Here is a 12,877-nt window from a genome sequence, read left to right as displayed (position 1 = left end):
CAAAATTTTTATGTATATTGGAAATATAGGAAATTTTTAAAGAAATAGAGAAAAATCCTTTCCAATAATACATCACCTTAATATGACCATTGTAATATTTTAGTGCACTTCCTTCCATATTATTTTCCTGTGCATGTTTTCAACATGATTGTAATCTTATAGTATAGTTAGTTTAGCTGGAACCCCTTGACTTCTTCCCCCCACAAGAGAATGAAATAGGGAAATTAATGGCTTGACAGCCACCAATTCCCCCATAGCTTCAAGGTGTAGAAACTCACAGGTGGAAGGGACATTATCAATTATCTGGTTTAGCCACCTGTTGGTTCTTAGCATCTCTGATGGTCTAGCTGAGAGATGATTCAAACTTTTTTTTGATACTTATATTAATAAAAGGGACTTCTAACCTGAAAGAATCACATATCCTAATTTTTGTCCAACAGCCTCTGCAATGTCTGTAGTAAATAAATTTTCTAAAGTCGGTGACTTTTTAAATTTTCCATTTGGGGGCGCCTGGGCGGCTCAGTTGGTTAAGCGTTGTACACTTGATTTAGGCTCAGGTTATGATCTCAGGGTCCTGGGATTGAACCCCTTGTCGAGCTCTGCACTGAGCGTGGAACCTGCTTAAGATTCTCTTTCCCTCTCCCTCTGCCCCTCCTTGCTCATGCTCGCTCTCTATCTCAAAAAAAAAAAAAAAAAAGATTTTTCATTTGTAAAGGTAATTTTTTTTGGCAAATGCCAATTAATTTTTGTTATTATTTTATTCCATCCAAGGTAGAGAAGTATTTTCTAAATTGTCCTGTTTTCATTTTGAAACATGATTTATGTCAAAATTTGAATATGTTATTTAGAGTCTAACTTGAAATATCTCATATCTTTTTTTTTTTACTACAAATAATTAAAAAATGGTATGTATATCTTATTTGGTGACCTGGAACTAGTTGAAATGTAGATGCTTTATAAACCATCTTAACTACTGATATTATCTTGCATTTGTGAAGCATGAAATAGTTCAATTTATTGACTAAGGGTTGTGTCACTGGGGAAAAATGAATTTTCACTGCGTGTTTTATTGCCCCTACTCAGTGAGTTTGGCATTAAAATAAATAATGCTTTAATGAGAAAAGTTGGCCTGATGATTTCACCGTGGGAATGGGGTAAGGAACTCTGGGCCGTGGTCCCATCAAAACACCTGACAGACAAGGTGGGCACTTCACCTCCGGTGCCTGACTTCAGCAGAAGCAAAACAGATTGAGAAAATGGACTTTTGCCAAAGTGGAGTGAGAATCAGGCTTTGATTTTTTAAAAATATTTTTTAAAAATCCCACACCATATATATTTACTGAGCAGCCTTCATGCTGGGAAGAGGGGGCAGAGAGACTGGGGTGTCAGCGGCCGCTGTGGTGGCCTCCAGGACGGGGCCCTTTGTGGGGCCGGGAATGGGTGTGCTCTCTTCAGGCCGCCTGCTCCGCCGGGGTTCTTGGGAGGGAGCAGCCCGGCGGGTCAGGGCCCTGGTCGGCCAGGCGAACAGCTGCCAGGAAGATGAATTCACTGTAAGTGGGGTACTTGAAGGCGGAGCTGGGGGGGGTCTTCCTGCAAAGTGGCTTATTATTTCTGCATTCCTAAATGCTGCCGAGGCTACTTGCCAATTGTTACCTCCTTTTCAGCACCTCATCCCTCCTCGTGGCTGAAGCAAACCAGATTATAATGTACTTGCCTCGTTCCTGTTGGCGGTAATAAGATCTATTGGTTGGCTTGGTTTTGTCTTTTGAACAGGAGGGGTGTGCTTGGTGGCCAGCTGGTACTCCCCCTGTCGGATCAGCCAGTCCAAAGAGGCACCGAGGGAGGAGGCAGCGGGGGAGGCAGGGGGAGGCAGCGGAGTGAGAGGTAGGGGGAAGCGGGGGAGGGAGAGACGGAGGGAGGCGGCGGAGGGGGAGGCAGGGGGAGGCAGAGGGAGGTGGCAGAGGGGGAGGCGCATGCCCTGTCCTCCCGGCCGGGGCCAGGGCCAGGCACAGGGTAGTAGATCGGCCCCGCAATGAAGCACGTTCTCGCCACAGGCCGTGTGGCATTTACAGACACAAGTTAGGTCCATTTGGTGGGTCCAGGAGGCTGTGTTGGAAATTTCAGCACCAGAGATTGATTCTTTCGGGAGGAGGTGTCATTGCACGATAGAGAACCAGGTGTGTGTGCACTGTTGATAGAAATCATCATAATCATAACAAAAGACTCACAGTTCACAGAACCTCCTGTCATGTCTCATGTGAACCTCACGGCAGCCGCGTCGGGTAGACCTGCTACCGAGGAGGACGCGAGGGGGGCAGATTAGTCAGAATCTTTTATAAACTGTTCTTGGTCTCACATGTTGAATAGATTGTGATATTTTTCCGTGAGAAAGGCAACATCCATTTTTTGTAAAGAAACTCTCCAGTACAGGGTAGAAGTGGGTTTTCCCACTATGGCTTTGCTCAGAGTGAAGAAATGGCCATGAATTCCTAGTGTTTTCCAACATGTCCCCTATTACCTGGGGGTCTTTCTTGAGTTCATTTCGTTATAAGTCGGTTAATTGAGTTTTTTCTTGGAGAAAGTAGATCCGGGCTGCATTATTTTCTCTGTATCAATTCTGTAAAATCAGTTCTGAATTTCGAATATCTGCTTTGTTAATCTCCAATTGGTAATTAATGGGACTTAAGCTTGATAGTGATTCAAAGTCTTTGGGTTACAATGTGTCATGTATACTTAGAATGTGTGTGTGTGTGTGTGTGTGTGTGTGTGTGTGTATGTATGTGTGTGTGGGTATGTGTGTGTGTTTGGTAGAGCTGCTATAAGAGTATCACAAATAACTTAAACAACAGGAATTTATTAACTGACAGTTTTGGAGGTTAGAAGTACAAAGTTAAGGCACAGGCAGGGTTGGTTCCTTCTGGTGTCTGTGAGGATCTGTTCCAGGCCTTTTGCTGTGGCTTGTAGATGGCTGTCTTCATGCTCACATGGCATTCTCCCTGTGTGCATGTCTCTGTGTTCAAATTTCCCCTTTTTACGAGGACACCAGTCATATTGGATTAGGGCCCACCCCAATTACCTCATCTTAACTTGATTACCTCTGTAAATTACCTCTCTTCAAATAAATCACATTCTGAGGTACTGGGGGTTAGGACACCAATATACGAGTTTGGGGAGGACACCCTCAATCCCTAACTCACTCTCTCTCCCTACATCTATGTATATATCCCCCTTTGACACACACACACACGAATATAGTTCGATACATGATACATTTCTATGAAATCTTAAAGTCATTTTATTTTATTTTTTTTTAAAGATTTTATTTATTTATTTGACAGCGAGAGAGCACAAGCAGGGGAGCAGGAGAAGGAGAGGGAGAAGCAGGCTCCTCGCTGAGCAGGGAGCCCGATGTGGGGCTCGATCCCAGGACCCTGTGATCATGACCTGAGCCGAAGGCAGACCCTTAACCATCTGAGCCACCCAGGTGCCCCTTAAAGGCATTTTAATATATGGGTCTAAATAACCATTGAGCCATTATTGTGTAACATTTCTGGAAAGTAGTGTTTTTGTCCTGTCTTACTATGGCCTCATAAGGTTAACTAGCTTGTCTGCACCAGAAATAATAGAATCACATCTTATCCTTCCCTGTCCCCACTCTTGTTTCCAGATTCCCAGAATCTTGTTTCCTCATTATGATAGAGGAATTACCATATTTTAAAAATGACTTTTTAAAAAAAGATTTTATTTATTTGTCAGAGAGAGAGTGAGCACAAGCAGGGGGGAGCTGCACACAGAGGGAGAAGCAGGCTCCAAGCTGAGCAAGGAGCCTGACACAGGACTCAATCCCAGGACTCTGAGATCATGACCTGGGCCAAAGGTAGATGCTTAGCTGACTGAGCCACCCAGGCATCCCGAAAAATGTCTTTTAGAAAAACAAATGGAATCCAAATAGATCATGGAGTTTAGTAAATACTAATGTATTAATATCACTCCATTAATTGTGACAACAAACCAACTAAAGTTGTACCATAGTGATCTAAGGGTTAACAACAGGGAAAACTGGGTAGGTGATATAATGGGAACTCTTCACTATTTTGCAACTTTTCTAAATCTAAATCTAAAACTATTCTAAAATAAAAAGGTTATTTTTTTAAAGATTTTATTTATTCGAGAGAGAGTGTGCTCGAGCACAAGCAGGGGGGAGGGGCAGAGGCAGAGGGAGAAGCAGACTCCCCGCTGAGCAGGGAGCCCAATGCGGGGCTCAATCCCAGCACCCTGGGATCATGACCTGAGCTGAGGGCAGACGCTCAACCAACTGAGCCGCACAGGCGCCCCCAAAAGGTTAAATCCTAAGAAACCTTTTATAATATAAAATATTTTCTAGTATATATTAAACAGGTTATTAACACTGTATTAAGAATGGCCATATAGTTGTATTGTTTTTATGCCCTTGCATGTCTTTCTGTACAGAGGAAGGGATTAGATGTGGCCTCTAGAGGACAGTGTTGGGTCATAGAAAGATTTTCACAATCTGCCCAAGATGAAGGTGGATTTGCTTATTTTTCCTATTCCTTTGTAACCACAAGCCCTCTGTTTATTCATTATTTCTCTTTGACTTTAAAAAAAAGTCAAAGAAAATGTATGCCTCTTCTGCTATCCCGATTAGCTGGAGATCTGCTTTAACTTACTGTTTTTGTGCAGTTTTGGCTCTTCACAGATAGATGGGGCAAGAATGATTGCCATTTTCACCCTGGCGTTCAGAGCCCTTGGGGGCTCGTGGAAGTCCTGTGGGAGCTCGGGGAGCATCACAAGGCACATACTATGTGTTGTGAATTCTTGCGTGGTAGAGAGAGTGCTAGAGAGGTGGATTCCCTTTGGAAACACTACAAACCATTTGTAGATTGATGAGGATGCTCATAAAATACAGAGGGGTTTTGATCTCTCAAGGTCAAGACTGTTTGCTCCATGGTGATTTGGAACCATTGCTCTAGCTTTTGGAGCATATTTCTGTGTAGGTAGTTACAGAGTGTGACTCAAGCACATCGGAGCCAGATGAACATTAATTTGCAAAATCTTGCCTCGTACGTAGAGGCAGCTGAAACAATTGTTCATGTATTGATGGGCTCAGAGATTCTGGAGTATCATTCCGTCATTAGATGGATGACAATTTCTGTTGATAGTGGAATCCGAGGGCTCTGCTCATTCTAGGTGAGAGCATCCAGTATAAATACTGGAAAACAGTCATTTGGACAACAGGGTATTCCACTTAGCAGCAACTTACAGATTTCTTATATTTTGCTCAAAGAATAAATCTTTTAAAAGGTCGTCTGTTGAATTGGGATAGATGAGCCTTTTAATGGGATTTTTGAAAGGGAGTAGAAATTTTCTAGCTCCTTGTAAATTGCCTGACATGAAAGTTCAGATCAATAGTGTTTTATTCAACCACACCATCAAAGTGAACCTATGGGCAGGAGTCTCTCCTTCTCATCTAACAGTGCTAGATACCAAATTTCTCTTTCTCAGGTGTAGTGTTCTCTTATTTAGTGGTGGTATAACAAAGTTCCATTAACCATGTAGGCATTTAGTAATTATTACAGTGATTTGATATGTACTTTTGTCCTTGAGATATGATTGGTCCCCTAACCTGGTCCCTTATCCCATGTTCCTTATCACAGGGAAAAGCATTACTCCATCCCATTTGTGCAAGTCAGAATCCTTGACTCCTCTCTTCTTTCTCATCCTTGCCCATAATAGATGCAGCACCAGGTTCTATTGCCCTTTTTTTGTGTGTGTGATTTATTTATTTTGAGAGAGAGAGAGAGAGCATGCGCACATGACTGGGTCAAGGGGCAGAGGGAGAGGGAGAGGGAGAGAGAGAAAACCTCCGACAGACTCCCCATTGAGCGTGGAACACCACACGGGGCTCGATCTCACGACCCTGAGATCATGACCTGAGCCGAAACCAGGAGTCGGACACTTAACAGACTGAGCCATCCAGGTGTCCCTGGGTCCTATGGCTTTTACTACTTAAATATTTCTTGAAATCATTCACTTCTTCCCCATGGCCACCACTCTAATCCAAGCTCTATCACAGCTGCTGAGTCCACCACAGAAGCCGCCTTGCCCACAACCAGTGTGATCTTTCACACGCACATCTACCAGAGTTTCAGGGATCTCCCGTTGGTCTTAGGATAACAACCAAAGCCACTTTCATGGACCATAAGGCGCTGTAAGGTCTGGTGTCTCTCTCTCCCTCTAGCCTCATCTGGAAACATTCTCCTCCTTGCTCCCTACGCCCCCTAGCCTCCTGGCCTCCAAGGCCTCCTCTGCCTGGAGTCTTGTCCCTGCTGGCTTCTACTCACACTTTATAAATCAGCTCTGGTGTGATTTCCCCATGAGTGCCTTTCCTGATCTGGCCTAGAACTTTCCTTTGCTCTCCACTCTAATAGACCCAAGCTCCTTCACTTCGCTGTGTTTATAATTAGACACTCAGCTCTGTTGTTTTTTGGTTAATCTATGTCTCCACGACCAAATAGAAACTCTATGAGCAGAGACCATGCCCAAGAATGCTCATTATCAAATTCCTAGCCCTTGGCATAGTGAAAAGGAGTTGCTCAATATACTTGTTGAAGTAATATGTGGTTATATTTTGCTGAATGTTTAGGTAGAGGAAGAAGAACCCACTGGATACATTCGATTTGAAAAATTTCTTCCAGTGATGACCAAAGTACTACTGGAGAGAAGGTAAGAAGGTACATGCAATTGTTAAGGGAAAGTAATGATTAGAATTCCATTAATTTCAAAACACTTGGCTTTTTCACTTTGTATATTATACTCAACCAAATATTTATCCTGGGATAGCTCCCTCTGACTTTTCACTATACCTCTGAACTGCCAGGTGAAATGTGCTTAGACATATCAACTACTTTTGTATTAATCTTATAAGCAAAGTGTAATTACAGAGCAAAAATGCCACAAAAGTCATAAGTCAACAACATGTTTATTATCTTCTATTGTGAGCTATCAGTGAGAATTCACCCTACCTCTTTTTCTAAGGGACGTGTAATGTTACCTTACCACAGTTGGTTTATTGTAGAAATTTTGTTTCCAAATAAGTTGATTTTCACAACGATGAAAAAGGCTAATAGATATCACATAGGCCAGTGATTTTGAACTTCTGTGGGTGCGGAGTACTTTCGACTTTCAGATCTAGAAATCCAAACATGTTTCAGTGAGGGAAATATTATTATCCTTGTATCTTAGCAGCTTTTATTTCATTTTATGTGATCATTTATTGTGTAGAGACTGAGCTAAATACTGTGGTATGTGCCCCTTTTACTGCATAATTAGATACAGACCAAGTCCAGAAGATACCCTTCTTCGAGCGTTTGAGGTACGTAAGCTCCAGATTTTATATATATGTATGTATATGAAAAATTCATCCTGTAGAATTTATTCACCAAACAAAAGCTATAATATCTGCCCTTTCTTTTCTCTTAGGTGTTAGATCCATCTAAACGTGGATTTCTGACTAAGGAAGAACTGATCAAGTATATGACTGAAGAAGGTAAGAGTAATTTATTCCTTATTTTATAACTGTGACTTATTTAAGTGATAAATAATTTAACAACAATTATGGAAAAATTCTAGGAGACACTCTTAAATCAATCATTTTGGTTCAAAGAGTTATTTACTATTCCTATTATTTTGGTATTGGTGTGGTTTCTGTTTTGTGGGGTTAAGTGGACAAAGCGTAGGTTGAGGAAGATTGATTGTTGCCTTATAGGATTTTGTAACGAATAAAGATACTTCTGTAAATTGAAGTCACTCCATTCACTTAGAGTATTTTTCAGAATAAAAGCTATGCCTCTTGGAAAACATGGACTGTCAATCATTATAAATCAATGCCTGTTACTAGATTGAAGATTTGAATTGGATTATATAAAAATTCCTTTTTAAACAGCTTTTCAGTTGATGAACTTACAGATAATACGGCCTCCATTGCATGGAATCCACACAAAAACTTACAGCTTTTTATGCTGGTGGAACTCTGTATTTGCTTTGAGCTTGACCTACACACGCACACACACTCAGCCATCGTATTGGCACACCTATCCGTGCCGCCATGTTTCCTTGAGGCGCTCTCTCTCTGCTTCGGCTGATGTGTAAGTTTGTTTTCCCTGAATGTCAGTGGCCTAATGGGTGTTCTCTTGAAACCATGCTTCCCTTGGTCACCTCCCCAATCTCCCATCCTTTGTTCAGTTCACTGGTTTGCAGATCGAGCCCAGTGTGATTCAGAGTTGTAATCACTTGAGATGGAATCGAAGTGCAACTAATTGCAAGGAGGGGAGACCAACACTGCGTTCACCTGTGCAGCTGACTGGACCACGTCTGCCTGACTCACTATGATGTGGAGCCACAGGCAGCGAGGGCAAGAATGACATGGCTGTCACAGCTGCCACCAACCTCTTGTGACACTGTAACAGATGTCTTAGGAGTTCACTTTGAGTTCACTTAGGAGTTCACATTTTAAGGGGAGTGAATCCTGGGTTATATTAGGCAATATGAATTGGTCAGAAAGAGTTCATTGTCATTAATATGGTGACCTGCTGTGCGGAGGTGAGGGGCACTAAGGGCAGTGAGAGGTACTAAAATCTCCATTTCTCCAGGATATTTTACTGGGGGAAAGAAAAGTGACGTAAGACAATTCACAACGTAAGACAGTGGATTCTCAGGATGGTAGACTTTGTATGGGTGAGTTACTGAGAGCAGATTGTCTTATGCGTTCCAGCCCTCACCCAGTCAGTCTCAACAAATGTGTGTTGAATGAACGAATGAAAGAATGAATGAGCAGATGAACGAAGAATGTGTGAAGGGGCCGATGGAGAGAGATGCATCTTGATCACACAGTGTGAACAATAGCAGGGAAGCAAGGGTGAGTGTGATGTCGCGATATCACAGAGTCTGTAAGGGGAGAAGGCCCAGAGGGTCTTGCTGGCAGACACCAGGAGACGAATCTGGGGAGATCTGTGGGCTGGCCTGTTGAGGTGTGGGCTTGGGGGTTGGAAGTCACTGTGTGGGCACCGCAGAAACCTTGGAGGGTGCTGAGCACATGGGCCTCGCGGTGCAGGAGGGATTGTTGGAAGGTCTGTCTGGTGCTGGCAGTTCATCAGAGGAGTGAGAGAGGTGTGCCTGGCAAGACGGGGGGGCTACTGGGGCTTTTGAGAGAGAGCAGGGGGAGGGGCAGAGGGAGAGGGAGAAGCAGACTGCCCGCTGAGCAGAGAGCCTCATGCGGGGCTTGTGCGGGGCTTGATCCCATGACCCTGAGATCATGACCTGAGTTGAAATCAAGAGTCAGACACTTAACTGACTGAGCCTTCCAGGTGCTCCTGGTGTCTTCTGTAAGTGGGGTAGCTGTTCTTCCTGGGTGCCTGGGAGGTTAACTTAGTTAATGTATCTGAAGCACACAGGTCAGTGTCTGGAACACAGTAGCTCTCAATAAATGGTTGTTATTAGTATTCTTTTAAGGACCTCCATGGTGCCCATCAGAATTCGTTGGCAGTGGATTTAGCCCGGTATAAGAAAGATTCAGAATCTGTCTCCATAGGCTCTATAGGCATTCTTTTCTTAGGATGTAAGTATGGTTTCAAGAACTTGACACACTCCCCTTGTTTGATAGTCTGTCATCATTGTCATCACGATCACCACTTGAATAATTTCTGTAGTACGAGCTGAATTCCAACCTAGAAAGCATTGTTCATGGTGGCAGGTGACAAGCTCAGAAGGTAAGTGATCCTCAGGCCTTGGTAACTCATCTGCTCAGAGAAGACTCTTTAGGGGGGAAGGTGGCAATTTGGATGTTTCTGTATTTTTGCTTAATATCAGGACAAAGTTCTTTCTTACATAGTCGGTGACATTTCCAACATTCATCCTGAGTTTGCTTCTCATCTTGGTGAAACCAATGTCCAAGATGATCCTCAGCTGCTCTCTGAATCCAGCGAAAGCCACAGATTTTTCTATGCCACTTTTGGTTTCGTTTTACAGCAACACTGGGCCAAACTATAACAAAGAGGGCTGTTTAGACACAGTGGATGAATGGCATCTGTTCCTGGGCTCAGCCGGCATCATGAAGTTGCCCGGACCTGGTTAGGGACTATTCAGAGACACAGTTGTTGCAGTTCGAGCCTCTGCTCTTCAGCAATTGCATCGAGACCATGTGGTCCCATCCTCACACCCTTGTGAACATAATGATTAGACTCCCTATAAAACTGGGACTTCAGGTGAATCCTTAGGCAATCCCAATAGCCTTAATTTAAAGAAACAACCTTGTTCAGGATGTCTTAATGCTCTCCTGCTGTGTTGGCTCAAGTGATCAATTTTATAGGTTGCTTGAGCTATGACATCTGCAAGGTAAAATAAGCCCCAAATCTGCCAGGGGCACGGCAGCATGCTCTTGGAACCTCTGGACTGGCGTGATGTGCTGACCCCAGGGCCCCAGGAGGGGAGCCAGCGACCCAGCGGGGGCCTGTGCAGCTGCAGGGCAATGAAGCTGGCTGATGGAAAGAGAAAGAAAACGATCAGAAGATTGTCAGTGATGAATCTCCCTTCTTATCTTTCCCAGGTGAGCCTTTTTCTCAGGAAGAAATGGAAGAAATGCTGTCTGCTGCCATTGACCCAGAATCGAACTCCATTCATTACAAGGACTACATAGCCATGATGGTGGTGGACGACAGCTAGATGCTGGAGACGTAATTTCTCACCGAAAGGATGACCGTAGAGATGGCCTGTCCCTGTTAATTTCACATCTTATAATTCCTGCACATGCTAATTAATGCCCAGTGACAACTATTTCACAATACTTTGTTTTTTAAAGATGAACACAAATTTATTTGGTATGTCTGCCTTATGTAATGACCAATGGCTAATTATTTTAAAGCTTATTCTTAAAAACATTTTAACATTATCCATGGATTGTTGTGGATTTTCTACAATAAAACCCCGGTGACCTCCAAATTCATTACACTGACAAAATGAAGAATGACCAGAATGACCAAGGTTTGGCATAAAAAGATCTTGGGAGGGGGCAGGGTGACCACAAAGTGAGGACCAGTATCAACGTGGTCAAAGCAACAAACAACAAACCTTCAGCATCTGGATGGGGAGGGGGAGTTGTTGAAAGGAATATTAATAATTAATCCCTTATGAGTGTCGATTACAAATCTAATTTGAAATGTTAGTAACTTAGTGTAAAAATGTAAGTGTGCTAATCCAGTGTGTTACCATTGTGCGGAGTAGCGAATGGAGTTGAGGTCACTGAATCTAGAGACAAGAAGACTGAATGGAAATTGACAACATAAGGAGTGACTGTTCTCTTCCGGTCTTCAGAATTCTTAGCTATTCTAATCAAATTTAAATAAAAAAATAAACAAAAAAAGAATTCTTAGCTATTCAGAATAGCTGCTGTGAGAATAGTGTTCTGAATACTGAGTAAGAATATTGAGAAATTGTGTGGTATGGAGGAGCTACAGCTGTGGGAAAAGCAGAATAAAGTCTGAACACAAGGAATCATGATGGAGAAAGACCCAGGGACTCATAAGCAAAGGGCAAAATAAGGTGAATAATCTTCCATAACCTATGTGTTTTGTCATGCACACACAGTGATTTCTATTTGAAGATGCTCCACCCCCCCCAACATTTGATGTTGCTTATGATTCTTCCTCCTAGGTATCGGAGAGATGATTTGTCACTGTTTGTTCATTGGTTCATGAAACATTTATTGAATATTAGGTACTCTGTTAGGAACTGGAGCAGCGAGGTGGCTCCATCCCTAACCCATCAAGGTTACAGTTTAGTGGGGGAGATCTGCAAGTCAGTCAGCAACCACATTTCAGGCTGGGGCACATTCAGGGTGCTGTGGAAGTGCAAAAGAGGGGCAGCTCACTCGGCCTGGTGGGTGAGTTTCTGGGTGAGGAAAGGGTCTAGTGAGCAGAAAGGGCCTCCCAGAACAGGTGACACCTAAGGTAGAGGCAGGTAGTTTACTAAGCTGGTGGCGGGACACAGGGGGTTTCCACAGGGGAGCAGTGAGTACAGACACCCTGGGGGTGTCATAAAACATGGAGCACTCTGGGAATTCAAGGTAATGTAGGAGATTTGGGGGAACATGATGAGAGATGAAATTGGGGTGGTAGACAGGAGCTGTATCGTTAAGGATATTGGGTTGGTCATACAGTTAGGTTTTTGTGTTAGAATTTGGACTTTTTCTGAAGATCACAGAGAAAGATCATTTGTAAATTGTATGGAAAATGATCTTGAAGAGTCAAGACTAGAAGCAGGGAGACCAGGTGGTAAGGGAGTTGGTTGGTGGAAGGGGATAGGTTGGGAAAAGCCAAGTGGGTGGACAGCAGGTGGATTATAGAGAGCCATTTATTTAGTGAGGAAATCAAGAGGCAAGTCAGCGTTGGTGGGCAAAATGGGGAGTTTGGCGGTGGACATCCTGGGATCGGCGACCTAGTGAGACACCCAGGGGAGACATCCAATCAGTTGGGTCAGTAGGAGGAAGATCTAGCAAGAGAGATGGATTGTGGAGGTCTCAGCAATAGTTAAGCAAAAAACTAGTAGAAGAGTAGTGGAAAGGAAAAAGAAGAGCGTCGACAGTGCAGGGGGGACGTCAGCATTTAAGGGCGAGCAGAGGAGGAGGAGCCCACGAGATGCAAGGGGGAGAGGAGCATGAGGAGAAGCCAAGTGCCGCAGAGAGGGCAGGTAAATTGAAGACGGAAAATGTCCACCAGTTGTGGCAGAGTTCACTGATGGCCTCTGAGGAACAGATTTGGTGAGTGACAGGGTACAGGGTTCAGTGACTGGAGGGCCAGAACGCTGT

At 43.5% G+C, this 12,877-nt stretch overlaps 1 protein-coding gene across 1 annotated transcript in view; it reads left to right on the top strand.

Moving 5' to 3' along the window:
- The window catches only part of DRC8 (dynein regulatory complex subunit 8), a 111,627-nt gene extending 100,664 nt beyond the window's left edge, over positions 1-10,963 (top strand). The window contains 4 exon segments of the mRNA XM_025877887.2: positions 6,665-6,744; positions 7,351-7,393; positions 7,501-7,567; positions 10,622-10,963. Of these exon segments, the coding sequence (XP_025733672.2) occupies positions 6,665-6,744; positions 7,351-7,393; positions 7,501-7,567; positions 10,622-10,737 (306 nt within the window). The 3' untranslated portion in view covers positions 10,738-10,963.
- The last annotated feature ends 1,914 nt before the right edge of the window (positions 10,964-12,877 follow it).

Source organism: Callorhinus ursinus, unplaced genomic scaffold, assembly GCF_003265705.2.
Source record: "Callorhinus ursinus isolate GAN/ISIS: 27379988/994484 unplaced genomic scaffold, GSC_fseal_2.0 scaffold13, whole genome shotgun sequence".
Classification (NCBI taxonomy): domain Eukaryota; kingdom Metazoa; phylum Chordata; class Mammalia; order Carnivora; family Otariidae; genus Callorhinus; species Callorhinus ursinus.
Note: the sequence above shows the minus strand (reverse complement) of the source record. Positions and strands in the feature narration are given on the sequence as shown.